We start from the raw sequence: 18926 nt of genomic DNA, 5'->3' as shown, positions 1-18926 counted from the left end.
AGCTGGAATCTTGGTTGAGCTGAACACACAGTGAAATCTGGAGTTATTCTTAAAGTTTCCAGAAACAAACAAAGTTTACAGCACATCCAGTGGGTCAAGGGTGGTGGGGGAGCCCCCCAAGATCAGAAGGAAGCCTGCTGGGGCTTGAAATGGTACTTACCTTGGGATAAGAACACAGAGCTGTCGTCTGGTCAGCCGTGGGAAAGCCAGCTATGCACCACACTTTTATTGCAGTTTTTCACCCACGTGGCTCTCCGCGATTGGTGCCCAGATAGGACTGGAGTTAATCTCCCAGGTATACATTGGTCTTGTTGGGCGTAGGTAAGATAAACGATTTACCACAGAAAATAGCGGAAGAATACTCCCCTCCATAAACCAATGAAGTTGGGACCATATTTATTACCAGAAACCAAACACTAATCAAAAGGGAGCTTAAAACCCAAAGGGAAGTGAGAGAAATCAAACAGGCACTTGTTTGCACAATAGATTTCCAATTGTACCTTGTGTTCTTAGCTAATCACCTTAGAACACTTCTGCTTCTGTCTGGATGCCACTCCATTTGGGGCTAGTTAGAGCAAGGGAATAAATAAGGAAGTGGGGGATGGGTGTTTCCTATTTTTGGCCCATAGACTCTACCCACCTTCAGATACTCAGTGTTGTGTCTGGGAAGGGCCAGTTTCATGATGGTGAGTCATGGAATAATACCAAAGGACAGACCAAGTAAGTGTCAGAATCACCTCTCCTCCAACACCTCCTAAGATGTGGACTACCCTAGAGATTGGAAGGTATGGAATGGAGATGAAGCCAGAGATCTTGGACTTGGAAGTGTCAGGCTTGGACCTGGCTTCCGTGGCATGGTATTGTGGCATTAATAAGGGAGTTGAAGCTTTTGCAGAACAAGTGGTCATTGCCCGTCCTGTGTTTCTCTGAGACTCCTCAAGGAGCCAAGGCTACTGAAGACAGGGAGCACAGGGGTCTTGGCATTGGTAACACCTTCCAGCAAAACCCCAACCTGAGCAAAATAAAATGCTACAAGCCACCGTCCCTACTCCTGGTACATTTGGAGAAAAAGTCCCTAAATGTGGAACTTATAACCACCACAAATGTAGGATTCCATAATTCATCTGGACCCATAAAACCATCATTTCCACCTTCCCTCCTCCAACTCTTCCATTCCAGTCTGAACCATGTGGCTTGAGCTGCCCTGCTAAGGCCATGTCTTCAAGCATTTTTTCTGGCCCCTTGTCAGTACCTTTTTTGCTGCTTCCTCCAGACACTCTGCATCTCCCTGACTCTCCCTGTGCCACTGTTTTCTTGACTTCATTGCTCTTGCTCTGTCATTGTCTTCTTCCTTCATGTATCCTTGAGAATGCCAATAGATCGCATTTTTCTTGTCACTCCATATACTCTCACTGGACAGTGTCAAGTTACCTCCTGGTTTCTAGTACCTTTTACAGGCTAGTGAGTTTCAAATCTGTATCCATCCCTGACCACTCCCTCGAACATCTGATCCATCAGCCCAGCTGCCTGCCAAACCGTCTCTCCTTGGGCTGAGATGCTTGAGGCACTTTCAACTCAGCAGTCTCAAATCTGAAGTCATCCATTCTCCAAATCTTCCCCTTTTCACTGCATTGTCTGTCTTAATCCATGGCACTGCTATGCACCTGGTCACCCAAACTGGAAACCTAGCTCTCCCCTTTCTCCCTCAGTCTCACATTTCCAGTAATTTCCACAACTTGTCACTCAGTTTTCAAGGATTTCTTGAATCTGTCTTTCCTTCTTTAGCCCTATTTCACCAACCCTAATTCAGGCCACTGTTATCTTATGAGGGTGATTTTAATAGGAGCCTAGTGAGTCTCCTTGCTTTCATTCTTTGCCCCCCTTTGATTCTGTTACCTCTCCTGCAGCCAGATGCCATAGCATCACCTCTTCTCTTGGCATTATCCCCCACTCCCGTCACTTCGTGCTTCCTGGAATTTGACCCCTGGCCGCACTCCTACCTCACCTACAGCTTCTCCCCCACACATTCTGTGCTCCATCCAGTCTGTGGCTCTCTGAACTCTTCCCCACCTCCTGATCTTTACATGTGCTATTCCCTCTGTCTAGATCATACTGTGCCTGGCCTCCTACCACATATTTAGGTCCGCCTCTCCTAGGTCCACATATTCCTAGGTCCACCACCAGGAAGACTCCTGAACACCACAGGCTTGCTGGTGCATATTTTCTCTGCTCCTGTGCCTCTCTGGGTTGATTCCAGTCCCACTCAATTACCTACTAATTGATCTGCCTCCCTCTGAAGGCTGTAAGATCTTTGTGGACAGGGATCCTGTCTCCACATCTAACGAGCACCTAGTAAGTACTCATTGAGTAAACAAATGGGGAAAAAAAATTAACATGTATGCTTCAAAGCCTCTTCTGTGAGTAATGCCTCAAACTTTATGGCTATCCAAGTCTTAGTGAAACCTTGCTGGGAAGACACAAAATCCTGCCTCAGGGCCTTTGCACTTGCCTGTAATGTTCTTCCTTAGATATCCCCTTGGTTCATTCCCTCACTTCTCTCAGCTTCTGCTTCTCAGGGAGAATTTCCCTGACCATCCTATATAAAATAGCACTCCCAATAGCTCTATTCTCTTCCTTGTTTTTTCCCCAAAGTGCTTGTCTCCACCTGACATTTCACATAATTATTGTTTAAATGTATTCCCCCTTTTTAAACATGAGCTCTTTATCAGTAAGGTCTCTGTTTTGATTACTTGCTGTTTCTGTGGTGCCTATAAAAGTGCCCAGCATTGAATTTGTGTTTAAAATATCTATTGGATATTGAGCTGAATACCTTACTGATAAAAAGAAAAAAAAAAACAAGAAAGTAAAGAAAGGAAAAGAAAAGGAAGGGAAGGGAAGGGAAAGAAAAGAAAAGAAAGGAACAGAGGAACAAAGGGATTAATTCTGATGTGTTTTCTTTTCTCTAGCTCTTGCATTTGGCCGCTGTTTTTATTTTTCCTCATGTTGTGTTGTACCTGGGTCAAAGTGAATCTGCACACAATCCTGCCAGGCTCTACTAACCATAGACAGGGCTGGGCTCAGCATTGAAATTCTCCATAAAGCTCTTCTGTAAAGGCAGCAGGTTTAGGGATTCAGTGCATGTCTGTGTGTCTCCCTGGGAGGTCCTTTAACTTAATATACGTGTCCCCATAGCCCCTGTTTGCTGATACACACGTGTGATTTTCCCTGAGATCAGAAGGCTCTACTAACGCAACAGGGCCTTGGTCAGTCCTGGAAAGCCACAGCTGGAGTCCCAGAAAGCAGCTGGTGTCAGGGCAGACATTTCCCATCAGCATTGGCTTCCACTGACCTTGACAAAGAAGTCCAGAGCCCTTGGAATATCTGGGTCTCCTGGGGCCAGTAGCCTCTTAGTTTTTGATTGTGCCTTCAGTGAGCCTCTTGAAGGCCCCGCTTATGAAGCAGCCCTGCCCAGTAGAGGTCATGGGTCTGCTTTCCACTGCTACTGCTGTTGTGGCTGTGTACACAGGCCCACATCTTCTGGATGGAGAGGGACAAGTGCAGTGGAGGGAGGAAGTCCCTGGGACAGGTCATACATCACCTCTAAATACTCTGAGACTTCTGAAGATAGGGACTGTGTCTGTCTTATTTACTCCTGTCTCCCCAGTACCTTAGGTGAGCACCTAGAGCATACTGAATGCTCACCTAAATGTTTCTGCAAAGCTGAATGGACCCTGTGAAAGCATCATTATTATCCCTGTTATACAGCAGCAGCAGCCCCCAGTTACACTTTCCATTTCTGCCATTTCTCCCATGCCTGCCACACTTGTAATCACCATTCAAGTTCTCCTTTTCCTGCCAGACTGTATGCTCCAGGAGGGGAGGGATGGTGTGTGGCTCATTCCCTGCTATATCCCCAGCAGCTAGGACAGGGCTGGCACATAGGAGGTGCTCAGCAAATATTTCTGAGTAAATGGATGCATGGAAAAATGAATGAAAGAATGGGTGGACAAAGCTCAGAGACATTGTGTATTTTATCTGAGGTTGTACAGCAGAACCAGTTGAAGCCAGTCTCTCCAACCAGGGTGTGAGCACCATGAGTGCAGGGATGCAGTCTGGTTTTTTTCACCACAGGATCCTCAGTTCTCTGATTAGTTCTTACATATACACGGTGCTCAATAAATCCTTGTTGAATGAATGAATGACTTCAAAGACTTGAGCTTTTAAAATCATTATTATTTTGCCACACTCTTCAAAGAGACATGGGACCTTATGTGCGGACACATCACAAGTCCCATTTTGAGAGAAGGCAGAATTTTTTTTTTTTCCAATTTTTTATTTATTTTCAGCGTAACAGTATTCATTGTTTTTTCACCACACCCAGTGCTCCATGCAATCTGTGCCCTCCCTAATACCCACCACCTGGTTCCCCCACTCTCCCACCCCGCCCCTTCAAAACCCTCAGGTTGTTTTTCAGAGTCCATAGTATCTCATGGTTCACCTCCCCTTCCAATTTCCCTCAACTCCCTTCTCCTCTCCATCTACCCTTGTCCTCTATATTATTTGTTATGCTCCACCAATAAGTGAAACCATATGATTCTTGACTTTCTCTGTTTGACTTATTTCACTCAGCATAATCTCTTCCAGTCCTGTCCATGTTGCTACAAAAGTTGGGTATTCGTCCTTTCTGATGGAGGCATAATACTCCATAGTCCATAGTGAAAATAGAGAATATTTTGCAACAGTGAGGATTAAAGTGGGTCGGGTGGGGGTGGGGGAAGAGGAGCGAGGTTGACTGAAGTGTGAGCTCCCTTTTCTGTGGCTGGAGCACTAAGCTGCATCATCCCCAGCCAGCAGGAAATGAAGCCACAGAGCACAGGGTTTCCAGCTGCCAGTCACTGAGCCATCAGGGTCAAGGTGGCGCACAGAAGCAGAGGCAGCCAGACCTTCAGGAACCCTGCAAAGAAAACAATTACAGGGCTGCTGCTAGCACTGATGTACCTTTGTACAAAACTAACATAAGATGCCACCTTTAGACTGATCAATCAGGAAAGGACACCCTCTCTGGGCTGATCAGTTAGAAAAGGCAACCTTTTCTTCATCTGCCCTGAAAACCAATTAGAAAAAGGTTCTACTTGGGGTGGAAAAAGAAAAAAAAAAGTGCCCTCCCAAGTGGACCAGATTGAAGAAAACAGCCTTTCCTCTGACACTAGGATTGGTAGCCCCTCAAAAGGACACTCATGTGCAGTGCCTAGCCTACTCAACCATCCTTGGTGACTTTGGGATATTCACAGAGGATGAGCCTCTTAAGAACATCTTGAATCTTCAACTCCAAGGTCACTGGTGAAGGGTTGGCCTAGCTCAGGTAAAACACTAGGTTGGTGTAATGACTCCTTCAGATGTAGATGCCAGGAGCCAAGAAGGGCAACACTTACATGAATTCACTTTTCATCCAGATTTTCAGACAAGTCAGTGTCTGTGAAAATCAAAGGCCATAAAGTGCCAGCTCTCCCTGGCCTTTGTGGTCAGAGAGGCAGAGAAACAGAGCTTCTTGTTTGTCTAATGTGTTCATCCCGGAACTAAGCATGGTCCTTGGCATGTAGTAGCACTCAACATCTATTTGTCACCTATTGAGTGAATCCTAAAAAAGGTGTTAGAAATGAGTCACAAAGCTTCAGAAAGTGCCCAAGGTACAGATCTAGTGTGTGCATGTCTACTGGGTATGTTTGTAGAAGTATGTGTATGTCTGCCCTTGCAAATATGCATGCATGCAACTCCAGCTGTCTATGCCTCTGTGTGTGCAGATACGAACGTATGCATGTGACATGGTGCGTGTGTGTGTGCGCACAGACATGTCTGCATGATGTACATCCTGGTGTGCCTGTCTGTGCATGCCTGTCTTTGTATGCCTGTCTGTGTGCACATATGCACTACTGTGGGACAGCACAGGTGTATGTGCCTATATGTACAGCCCCAGGACCAGGCATTTCTACAGATGCAGTCTTCTCTTCAGAGCTCAGGCCAAGCAGGCCAGGCACTCCAGTACATCCTGGGCCCACATATAAAAGCCCCTGAGGAAGGTTCTAATGCAGGTCCTCCTGAAATGAGGATCTGAACTTACCCAGGTTGCTAGAAGCAGCCGTTGAGACTACTGCCTGGACGTCTGTAAAGGGAAAGAAAAGGATCAGTGCAAGGAGAAAGCATGCAGATGGCAAGAAGCCTGAGAGATATCCCTTCAGTTTGCTCTCCTGTTTGCAGCTAGAGTGGTCTTTCTGAATCTGGATCAGATCATGTCACTTCTCTGTCTTGGACACTTCAGGAGTTCCCCACTACTTTTAGGAGAAAGGCCCCAAACCTTAGCAACAGTGATAAATTCCCACATGGTCTGGGCCCACCTGCAGCAGCTCATCCCATACCAACCTCTTCCTCTTTCCAGCCTGCCTGGCCTTTTCTCAGTTCCTCTAGCAGCCTGGGTTACCCACCCCCTCACCTCTGCCACCACAGGCCCTTTGCCTATGCTGTACCCTCTGTCTGGGGTTCTCTTTCCCTCACCCACTTTTCCTGACCCCTCTTGGTTAATCCTTCCTCAGTCTGAATAATGACTGCTCCACTGGTCTATAAGCTACATGTGAACCAGGTCTGTATCTGTTTTTGCTCACCACAAGATCCCCAACCGCTAGCACAGGACCTAGTACACAGGAGGTACAAGAACAAATTTGTGCAATAGAATGGATGAATGACTGGGAACCGGTAAAAGGCAGGCAGCTTGTAGTCCACATTGCCCCCACAGAATCTACTTGCTCTGGTTCTTCAGAACCCAGTACGATCCATGTGCCAGGTTCTGTCATCCCTTCTCATCTCCAGAGAATATTCCCCACCAGAAACATGGGGGAGGGAGTGGCTCTCTTACTTTTCCGTGTGATGGGACCCAGGTTCAGGACGTGGGTTTGGTCTATCATGCCCCCACCGCGGAATCTGGTCCCGGAGCAGGTCTGCAGGAAGAGGGCAACAAAGAATCCCTTCCATGAGGGAGACTGAATGTGGTCCTACCATGGGGAGTGGGCTGCACTCCTTACAGGGGTCTCCTCCCGCCTCAGGCTGGGGCTTGAGGATGGTCTAGGGAGGAGTTGTCAGGAGATCTGTATACCTGGGCTCATGCCCCACCTCTGCCATTCATTAGGTGTTTGATCTTAGAAAAGTCACTTAAGTTCTCTGAACTGCTTTCCTCATATAGAAAAGGGAGCTAATAAAATATCTCCCCTTTAGTTACTGCCAAGAATTAGAAAGTTAACACAGATAAGGTGCACCTGGTACTTTAAAATGTCAGCTTCTATTATGAGAACACAGGCTTGCGGACAAGCCAGAGTATTTACCAGCCTGTCGCACTGTGCTGATCCTGCCTGATTTCCCAACAGCTTAGGTCTTCTACCTGGCTCTGCCCACCCCATCTTACTGCACATTCTGTTCCTGGACTAAAAGAGAAACACGACAGAAATGTTTGTTTTCTTTTAGACCTTGTGGCCAAATGTCTTTGGTTATGGAAGACAGGTGAGGGGGAGATCATAGCAGGCAGCCTGAGTGAGGAAAGGCAACTCACAGGTTTGCATTTTTCAGTAAAGGTGTCACAGAGATACACTTCACAGTGCAGGTAGACCAGGTTGTAGTTCCCAGCAAAACGGAACATCTGGACAGAAAATCGGCCCTGAGAGGACTCCCCATTCTCCACCACCTGGATGGTTGAGTCCTTAGTGCGTGGACATCTGGGAGGGTTAAGTCATATAACGTGGTTAGTTAAGCAAGCACTCTGGGGCCAAACTTCCTGGGTTCAAATCTCACTCCACCACCTATTAGCTGTGTGTCCTTGAGCAACTTAATCTCTCTGTGCCCCACTTTCCCCATCTGTACACAGGAAATACTATTTGTAACCCATATCATAAGACAGCTGGGAAGATTAAATGAGTTAACCTTCCCAAGAGCATACTTCAGTATATGACACATAATAGATGTAATGCATATATATAAAGCTGAAATAAAATGTCATCAGCACAGGGTTGAAACTATGCTATAAAGTCAGCACCTCTGATTTCCCAAGAAATGAGATTCAGGATCATTACCTACCATTTGTTGGCTATCTCCTGTGTGCCCAGTTCTAATGATAACAGTGAACACTTATAAGTCCTGAGGGGCAATGACCAAAAGGCTTTGTGTGTGTGTGTTTAAGCATGCATGCCCATCTGTACAATTGCACAATCAACACAGTTTCACCAAAACTCAAAATTGCACATGCAGAGATCATGTGTGTGCTGGGCTGGATCAGGATACAAGGGCAGGCAAACTGGGCATTTTCTCTGTTATTTTACATGATTTGGTCAAAATTGATTTAGGAGAGGGGCTGAATGCTGACTGCACAGAGGAGGAACTGAGAAGGGAACTCTCTGCTTTGTGCAAGCCATTCAGATCTTTTTGTAAAAATGCAGACTCCACTTGGCACAACGAAAGCCCTGAGGTTCAGGGGACCCACCCCCTGAAGGCCCCATGCACACAACCTAAGCAGGGCATCCAAGTTTCCCCTCCTGCCCCTCACTGTCTCCGCAGTTGCCTCTTCCTTACATGTCCTGAAATGTTTGCCACCCTTCCTGGACTTGTGCTTCCCAGCCCAGCTCCCACACCCAGACAAAAACACAGGCACACCCAGGACTTCTTCCTGCTTCCTTCAAAACTTTCCAAGTGTCCCACAACGTACATACTCAGTGTTTTTACTCAGGTAAAAAAAAAAAAAAGTTTACCAATCCCTGCACAGTAGGTATTTATGCCCATTTCACATATGAGGACATGAATATTTGGAGAGATGAGATGAATTGTGTCTCCAGACGAAGAAATAGCAAAGCCAAGATGTGGACCCAAATCTCCATGATGCTCTAATCTCCATCAATGCCCCTTTCCAGATTTGCGTTTACCACCTATGTGTATGTTTTTCTTTGTTTCCCAACATCTGTATTATTATAATTTACTTTCTATGTGCATTAAATATGTTTACATTTTTATTGGAATACATCTGTTTTTCAGAAGAATCTTTAGATCTTGACCACAAATAGCAAAACAACATCACTTGCCATAAGCACAACATGACCATTTATGGATAAATACAAAGTAAAATGGTGCTATTAAATTTTAGTTAGCTCCTGTCACAGCGGAAGGCCCTAAAGTAGACTTCTTTCTGTTTGCAGAGGGGATTAGCAATAACAGATATATATGTCAAATGAGCACCCAACTGATACTTTTCCCTTGATGTAACTAGGCAGATTCTTAGAACCGAAACAGGAATAGGTCACTGCCTTTTGGGGATACTTTTTCTGACTATGCTATTAAATAGCATATGCCCCTTCCCTTTCCCTGCTTTGGGTTTTTCCTATAGCGCCCTTACCACTGACATGCTACACATTTCATCTTGTTTAATTATTGGTCCCCCTCTTAGCATATCAGCTCTATGAGGGCAGAGAGTTTTATCCCTTCTATTCACTGTGCTGTCCACAGAGCCAGGCACACAGTAAACTTTCAAAAGACTTCTATTCTGATTTGAATGACAATGTGAATTACTTCCCGTCAGTGTGGTCCACGGTTCTCCAGTGCCTCTAGAGTGAAAAGTAGCAGACCCGTGTCCTCCCTTTTGCAACTGGCCCTGACTGTGTCTCTAGCTCAGTCCTCCCAGCCAAGTGCCAGCTTGCCCCCTACCCTGGATGGGTGCACCTTCCGGTCAGGCTTCTTAATCTTTTCTTGAGCCCTGGACACCTGCAGCCTTCTGGTGAAGCCTGTGCCTCCCTCTTCAAGAATAATGTTTTAAATTCAAAAAGTAAAGTACCTAAGATTATAAAGGAAACCAGTTCAGCTGAAGCATAGTTCTCAAGAGATTAGAGCATTTGATATATGCATTATATGTTTACATAATCTATTCTATATAAATACATATATTTACAAAGATATATATTTGATAATACATTAAATAATTTCTAGTAGAAATTCTAATACTCTAGTAACTAAAAAGTACTGACATGTGTAGATATTTTCACGTGTCCTGCTAATACTTCTATGGTTTGTTGCCTGTATTCATAATGGCTGGTGATGCCAAATTTCAGCTAGAGGTGAATGAATGTAAAGATGTACTTTCTCCCAAATCCAAATCCAAAGGCTACCCCCTTCTGCCCCAGAATTCCATCCATGGGCCTTACCTATCCTGGATGATGAAGTATTTCAAGGGGTCCGTGGCGTTGCCGCTGGGTGTGGCATAGCAGTTGGTCATCAGCAGTGCAAACCGGGACAGGTCACCCCCATCCAACACGGTGCCCACGTAGAGAAAGGCCTCTGTGGCCAGGGTCACAGATGAGCCTTGGTAGGGCTGTGTGTAGGTGGGGCTCTGGAAGAGTGCCATCCGCACGGTGAACATGCCTGTCCCACCCACGCTGATGTTTAGAACGCTGCCAGGGGAGAGGGGCTGGTGAGAAAACCAGAGCTGAGAACAGCAACAGATGGGCCACTCTTTCTGGTCTGTAGTCCCAGGAGGTCCCTGGCAGCTCTGTGCATGTTTGTCTAGCAGGAGGAATGGAACCCACCAACCACTGCAATGGCTGCCCACTGTGATGAGCAGACATGGGTCACCTCAGGATCTTGTTGAAATGCAGGTTCTGGTTTGGTAGGTTCAAGTAGAGCTCAAGATTCTGCATCTTTAACAAGCTCCTGTGTGATGCTGATGCTGCTGATCCATAGACCACATTTTTTTTGTAACATGTCCACACACCCACCCCTTGGTGGCCCTTGCCTTCAAGGAGTCCAGTAAAGAAATTCTCAAGGGAGTCACCTACATTCCTTCTTTGGTCTCAGCCTGGAACAGTTAAAAGGGATGGCTATGAGTCCTACCGCCTAGGTCAGAGTTCTGGCTCCACCTATAGCAGAAGGTGGGGGTTTTGTAAATGCGTTGTTTTTAATCACATTGAAAACAGCTACGCTGATGAGACTTCACAGGATGAGCCAATAAAGGACACTGTAAGACTGATTCACTAGGAAATAAGGCACATGATAAAAACTCAGAATACAGAATACAGCTCATAATACAGAAGTCCATTTTGTAGGTGAGAACTCGGTTATTGGTTTGGACTCAGATTTGGACTAGGGCAAGATTTCCAGCTCAAATCAAAAGACATCTCCATATAGGTATGTTGCTCCCTGAAGTCTCTCAGGCGTGAGACCTGGCCACATTGCTCCAGGGCATTGCTTGGCCAGATCATGCTCCGCCCAAAGGCAGACAATAAGCAGCCTTCTTTCCCCAAGTCAGCCACACACCCTCATCAGTACCTAGTGCCCTTCCCTGAGTGTGGTTGGCCCAAAGAACGTGAAGTCATGGATGAGTTTCATAATGAAGGTCATGGTAGAGTGGGGGCTCTAAGCATGATGGCCTGGGTTTGAATTCCAGCTCTGCCACTTATTAGACTCTTAACTTTGGACAGGTTACTCAGTCTTCTCTGAACCTCAATTTCTACATCTGTATAATGGGAGTAATAATAATAATAGTAATAAATACTTACACCTCTTAAGGTACTTTAAGATTTCAATGAGATGTTTCCTATAGAGCACTTAACACAATGTCTGATATATAATGAGCTCCTGATAAATGCTTGTTATAGTTACAACTATAATTTTTCCAACGTTAGCATCATTGGCCTGTGATTCTCCCTACTCAGAGATTTTCAGTTTTATTTAGCGACAGGATCCTTTTATTTTTTTTTTTAATAAATCTCATGTGGTACCCAATATGGATGGAACTTCTTTGGTTCACCGTGCAGGCATCCCCATACGTACTTCCTTAAAGACCCTCAGACACTTAAGAGGCATAATTTATAAACCCTTCTTTAATCAAATTCCTATTTATAGAGAAGAAAGGAAACTAAGGTCCAAATATGGCATGTGAATTATTTCTCATATAAATAGCAGGTCTGGACCGAGAGTCCTCCCTCCTTCCATCTGATCCAACCACTCCACCCCTCTGATAAGCCAGAGGCCCTCATAGTTAATTCACATATGCCAAGCACTGTTGTGCTTCTAAGAAAGGCAGTACGAGTACTTTTAGGTCCATTTCACAGGTGAGAAGACTGACAACCAGAGTGGGGCTATCAATTTCCAGAGCTGGAAGAAAACACATCTGGTTAGTATGTGACAGAGCCTGGATTTGATTCTGGGGTCCTTCCTTCCACACTGGGCTCCTCCATTGGAAATACTGCCTCCCAGTCCCCCCACCCAGCAACTTATGGCTGGCAGTTAACAGGGAAGCTGAGGACCTGGTGGTTAAGTGGTTGTGGGGGTAGAGATGGCCAGAGGCATTGGGGACCCTTTCTGGCCATACCTGACCATTGGCTGCAGGGAGGTCTTCAAGCTGACTTTCATGTCCAGGGGGTAGGAACATGCAAAGTTGACTTTGATGTTGCGGTCACGAATGATGATGTCATCTGCCAGGTAGAGGGTATTGCTGTATGTAGCATGGGTTTCGTTCCTCTGTATTGGGTGGGAGTGGGAGAGAAGGGCATGAGAATCTGAGTAGGACTCAAAACCAAAGCGGTTTCTGTGGCCACCTGTGAGTTGCCCTCCCAGCTGTTATAATCAAAAGATAGGACAGCAGCCATAATATGAACTAGGCCTTGAGCTAAACACTCCTCCTGCATGACTGCATTAGCACCTTCATGACCCTAAGAGGAGGGCAGCTATCTCCCTGCCTCACGATGAGGAGATGGGGGTTCACAGAAACAGTAACTCTTGAGTAATTTGCCCACAGTATGTGGGATCTAATAAGCCTGGGCTCTTCCAATTAGGTCATGTCTCCTCTCAAGCACTAAAAAGACTTAAAACCACGTCCAGACTCATTATTAATGCTGGAATTTCAGACGCTGTGCTAAGCAAATAACAATTGGTTTCTTCCTTTCTTTTGTCTTCTTTCCTTTTCTTTCCGGAGGATGAGGGAATTGGAGAAGCAGTCTTCCACTCAAACATTGAGCTCCGGGTCCCTTCTGAGGAGGTTTCCGGAGGAGAGGTCCTAGTTCTCTGAACACTAGTGATATAGACCTTGCCTTCAAGGACCATTCAAGACAGACAGACCTGTTTCTGAGCCCAGTGCTGATACCTGCTGGTTGGGAAGACGCACTGCCCAGTCCAGGCCCTTCTGTTCCCATCTGTAAAATGGGGAACTATCATCATGGATCATTCTCTTTATTGAAACTTAACATTTATTAAGCACTTACACTGTGCCGATCACTGTCCTAATCATTTCACACACATTAACTCCTTTAATTCTCTTAACCTTGTGAAGTAAGTACTAGTATCATTATTCCATTTTATAGTTGAGGAAACTGAGGCACAGCTGGGCTCGTATGACTAGGAAATGGTAAACCTGGCACTTGAACCAGGCAGTGCTCTAACCCTGTCCCATGTTGGCCAGGACATACCATCATCACCGTCCCACAGGGGCCATCCCTGGCTGGGGTCACCACAGATATCCAGTCCCGGTCACTCCTCTCACTGAAGCCTGAGCACTGGTTGTCACTCAGGGACATGAAAACCTGCTCAAAGCCCAGGCTCTTCAGCTGGCACTTGCTCAGGGACACCTTGATGTCATTGGCTCCACACTCCAGCCTGCGCTCCAGGAGGGAGAGATCTGAAATGGGCAGGGAAAGCAGGATTGGAAACTTGTAACCACAATTCAGGGTCCAGCACATCCCTGGGGCCCAGGCCCAGCTGGTGGGGCTGGCCGTCAGCTGGGGGCACTCAGACTAGCCCCCGTCTCATCTTGCTGTGGTCTCCTCTCTCAGAGGGACGGAGACAAAAGATTGGATTCCAAGCATCACTGGATGGATCCAATTGGCCAACCATCAGCTCCATATTACCCTAAGTATGGGACTGTGTACAAAAAACAATATTCTGGTCGTTCACCCCCCAACATTAAATACACTGAGTCTCAGTAAAATTAAACAAAACAACAAACACATTAATCTCAATATCTTTCCATCCTTTTTGTATAATCCACACTAGCTACTAATGTTTTTAATGCTATATGCTTGCTAATTTCCCTTTTAAAACAACAGAGTGCAGACATCAGGCTTGGTGTTTGGGGCACACAGTGACATCCAGCTGGATTTTTTTTTTTAACTTTTTAAAAATTGAAGTATTACACAGCTGCTGGGATTTAATAATTTTCTTTCATTGTATTCATTTTTACTGTTACCTTCTATCTAAGGTAAGTGTTACTTGCCACAGACACAGGAGTGACCATAAATGTCCCGTTTATTTAGAAGAAGGATTTAACCAGTTTAAAGAAGAACAAGTTGATAATAAAAATCACAGTCTAGGTAGTACTTGGAAAAAACAAAATTGTAAAATTAGTACTTGGATGTGACTAAAATCATGACTGAAGTTTGGGAGATACTAGCCTGCTTCAATCATTGTATATATGGGGAAACTGAGGCTTGGAGACCCACAGAGCCCTGCTCAAGATCCTCTGCTGGTCAGTGGAGGGCCCAGCCCTTGAAACTGCAGGCTGGTCACCAGTCCTGTGTTCTTGAGCTGTAGAAATAGGGCTTGGGCAGCCTTAGGCCAACAAGTGGCAGCCACCTGTGCTGTAGTGTGGGAGCCTCACAAAGAAGCTGGGGGTAAGGAGGTCCCCAAAGCTCTGGGAGCTTTGGGGTCTCCTGGTTTTAACAGATATAACTGGACCCACTTTTTACTCGGATGGGATAATATGCAGCCCTGCATCATCTTCACATGTTTCCAACTCACACATAGGAATATGTCCCTCCCCCAGTTGCTGACATTTTCAACACGATGCCCTCCTCCCACTGGCCTCACCAGTGATGTTGAAGTCCTGTTTGCACTGGCAGCTCCATGTGCCATCATCCGATTTGCAGTCCTCCTCTGCACTGCACTCCTCACATGTCCCCATCACGGAGCTGGGGTCTACGGGATCATAGACACAGATGGTCAACAGGGATGTTCCTGGTCTCTTGCGATGCCCACCCAGGTCTGGAGTGTGGGGACGGGGCGCCCACTCACCTGTGCAATAGGCCAGATAGCACTCAGGGGGCGCAGTCAGGTTGTAGACATAGTAGCCACCAGCACAGGCCTTCACTTGGACAGGCGCGTCCCACAGGCAGCAGTGACCACTCCAGTGCGCACAGGCTTTGCGGTTCACTATGCCCTCGTCGCTGGACGGGTGCGTGCCGTTGAGCCACATGGTCGCGGCCGTGTTGCAGTGCAGGACCGGCACACAGGTCTCTGCCAGGCGCACACCACCCGGCCCCATGAAGCGGTACCAGCCACTCAGGCCGAGGTCACAGGTGTAACCTGCCCCGTACTCTGCGCTGCGCCAATACTCATCTAGGACGTGGTGCTCCTGGCATGGGTCCACGCACACCAGCGTGTCACCCTTGGGCACACAGTCTAGACCCGGCCCACAGGAGCCCGGGGAGCACTCGCAGTGCTGCCCGTCCCCCTGGTAGCCTGCAGGACAGACACATGAGTAATTGCCCTTGGTATTGATGCAGGTGGCTAGGGGGTGGCAGTGGCTGAGCCCCGGCTGGGCGCACTCATCCACATCGGTGCACCCCAGCCCAGGCGTCAGATGGAAACCTGCAGCGCAGGTGCACAAGTAGGAGCCCAGCGTGTTCACGCAGCTGCTGCCTTCGGAGCAGTTGTGGGCCCCAGGAATGACACATTCATCCAGGTCCGTGCACAGAAGGCCGTCGCCAGTGAAACCCACCTGGCAGGAGCACGTTGTGACAGTCCCGTCCTCCATGCAGGTGGCATTGCTGTGACATTCAGAGCACCTTCCTGTGGACAGAAGAGTCCAGCTTCAGAGTGGGGCAGTGGGCCAGTGGTCACTCAGAGTCCTCCTGCATCCCTCAGGGTACTGTGTTCTTTAAGACTTGGTCCCTGGATGAGTCTCTCCAAAACGACTAAACAAAACTCCCCCGATGATTCCACTGTGCATTCTTCTGTGTTAAGCATTGCTTCAAACTGTGTCTTCTTTCAAAATATCTACATTTCCACATTCAGAGGAATAATACAGAGTTCTTGACACTTCGTAAGATTTAGGTAACCCTGTTGCCCCTTCCCTACCTTTGAACATTTAATTTCTTTTGCCCAGATCTTCTCTGCCTCCCTTCTGAAGACTTCCCCTACTCTCCCTGAAAGGGGCCGTCACACTTTGTGTGATGTTCTCCATGACAGTAAAAGCAATGAAGATAACGAGCTGTCATTTATTAAGCACTAACTATATGCTAGACATTGGGGTTGTGCTTTTCACTCATTATCTCATTGAATCCTCCCCAATGGCCCTGTAGGATTGCTTTTGTATTTACCCTAATTTTAAAGATGAGCAAACTGGGGTTCCAAGGGTTTAAGCCACTTGTTTTGTTGGTAAGGAGCAGAGCCAGGACACAAACCTAGGTAGCAGGACCGCAGAGTATATTCTCTTAACCTCTTAACCATGACACTGAAATGGCATTTACTGTGCCCCAAAGTATGCCAGCTCAGGGGAGACGCCCAGCTCCCTTCTCCAGGGAGAAGCTGAAAGCTAGATGAGGATAATGCAAGACCCAGTGGAATGACCTCTTAAGAGTGCAGGGGGATGGGGCGCCTGGGTGGCTCAGTGGGTTAAGCCTCTGCCTTCAGCTCAGGTCATGATCTCAGGGTCCTGGGATCGAGCCCCGCTTTGGGCTCTCTGTTCAGCGGAGGAGCCTGCTTCCCCCTCTCTCTCTGCCTGCCTCTCTGCCTACTTGTGATCTCTCTCTCTCTGTCAAATAAATAAATAAAAACTTTAAAATAAAAAAAAAGAATCCAGGGGGAGGTGTTTGGGAGCCACTTAGGTGTGTTCAGATCTCCAGTGGGGTTGAATATGTTCTTTCCCTTCCAGTAAAGCGCTAGGAGACCTTAGTAGTATTCTAGACTCTTGCCTCTCAGTGTGTGATCCAAGGACCACAGCATCAGCTTTACCTGAGAGCTTGTCAGAAATTCAGAATCTCAGGCCCTACACAGGGCCTACTGAATCAGAATCTGCATTTTAGCAAAATTCCCATCTGAGTCCTATATACATTAAAGTATAAAAAATGGGTTTAGAATAAATCAAATACTAAGCAATATAGGAGAGGGAGCCAGACCTCCTCTGTTGACAGCAGCATTGTTCCCTGCACACACACAGACACAGACACACACACACACACATACACCCCACTTACTTGCTTCCGAGGTGTCAATGGATGAAACTATGATGACCCAAGAGGTTACCGTGACTATTGTCCACACTGAGGTCAGGGAGGATAGTTGCCCCATTCTTTCTGCTCTTCACAGTTACTTCTGGTCTGGGGAGAACCTGCCCAAAGGCAAAGACAGGTTGACCCCTTGGGATTTCCTCCCTGTCTGTGATGCCTGGAGTCCTGTGGAACAGAGATGGATGGGATGATCTTACTCACTTCCCCACAGTGTTTTGGGAGGAGTGCTTTGGTCGTGTACTGTACAACTCCAGAAGATGCCATTTATGTGAACTACAGAAAGTGTACAGTGTTGTGGCCCTTGCTTTGGTGGTTTTCCCATCTGTGACCCCACCCTTACTCCCACCCACATATTAGCCTCTGCTCTCCCAGTCTCAGTGCATCTGGAAGAGCTGAGTATCATTTGGAACAGGAAGCAGCAAGGTAGAGTCTTGTGTTCCGGACTCACCATCTTATTGGAGGCAGCTTTGGGTTTTCCCAGCCCACTCCCTATCCCCTGCTGGGATACTTACAACTTGCCCAGATCCATTTATCCATTCAACAAACATTTATGGAGTAGCTATCAAGTGCCAAACGGAGCTACAGTCCAAGGAAAGCAATGAATAGGACAGGCAAGATCCCCAACTTCATGCAGCCCATATATTGCAAAGTTGCTTGAGATATGACTAACCTTCACAGTGGATTTTAGTGTTTCCAGAGCAGTTGCTTATTATTTCACTCAATTGGTCAGATAATCCTAGATAGGTATTACTATTGCCTCCATTTTTACAGCAGCAAACCAGGGGAGTAGATGGTGGTTAATTGTGTGGGACCTGGAGGCTGTCACCAGCATCTAAATCCCTGTTTTACTAATCACTAACAATGTAACACTGGGCAAGGATTACAGTTTGCTAAGAATTCGTTTCCTCATCTATGAAATACAGATCATTGCTTTCACAAACTGAGTGCCTAGGATGTGCAGGCTCAGTTTGAAGTCCCTGGTGATCAAAGAACTTGTGTTCTGGACCTGTATTTTCCAAGCTTTTGTGACCACGATCTGTTAAAAGGAAAATATCTTTTGCCATTACTGATGTAGGTGCCTGTGTGTGTGCATGGGTATACACACGGTGCACACACACAGACACACACACAAAATATAAGTTTTATAAAATTCTTACTTCTGTATGCATTGCTTGCTGACATACTTGATAACATTTAATTAAAAGAAAATTTTGGATATAAACCACAAATGATTTCATGATCTACTAATGGGTCATGACCTGTACTTTGAAGACACTGAGGCAGATGATAACTGACTGCATTTTGTCATGGGGATTAATCAAAGCAGGGCCTGGCATATAGCAAATGCTATTATTGTTCACTACTCTATCCCCAGTGCCTGGTACATAGTAGATACTTCGCTGATATTTGTTGAATGAGTGAAGAAATAAATAGTCATTGTTACTAGAAAAGCACAGCCTCAAAGAGAGGGAGATTGACCAGCCGAAGACTGAAGCCAATAGTCAGCAGAGGAATGACCCAATCTGGGTCTGACCCAGGAGTCTGGTCTCTTCATTTACTTCCCCTCTCTCCCAAAAAGAAAGGGAATCAGAGAACTAGGTGGGGAGAAGTGGCTAGGAGAAGAGAGCC

General features: G+C 46.5%; 1 protein-coding gene across 1 annotated transcript; it reads right to left on the bottom strand.

The window, feature by feature from the left end:
* Positions 1-4892: 4892 nt before the first annotated feature.
* On the bottom strand, positions 4893-17358 carry UMOD (uromodulin; the record flags this gene model as incomplete). The annotated part of the gene is made up of 10 exons (XM_080830538.1): positions 4893-4954; positions 6119-6160; positions 6908-6989; positions 7595-7757; positions 10224-10469; positions 12389-12537; positions 13482-13690; positions 14878-14985; positions 15082-15858; positions 17265-17358. The coding sequence occupies 10 exons, from the start codon at positions 17356-17358 to the stop codon at positions 4893-4895; spliced, it is 1932 nt and encodes a 643-aa protein (XP_080686664.1).
* Between the last annotated feature and the right edge of the window lie 1568 nt (positions 17359-18926).

The sequence above is a fragment of the Martes martes genome (genome assembly GCF_963455335.1).
Source record: "Martes martes genome assembly, chromosome: 18".
Classification (NCBI taxonomy): domain Eukaryota; kingdom Metazoa; phylum Chordata; class Mammalia; order Carnivora; family Mustelidae; genus Martes; species Martes martes.
The sequence above is the reverse complement of the archived record's forward strand: the minus strand, read 5'-3'. Positions and strand labels throughout refer to the sequence as shown.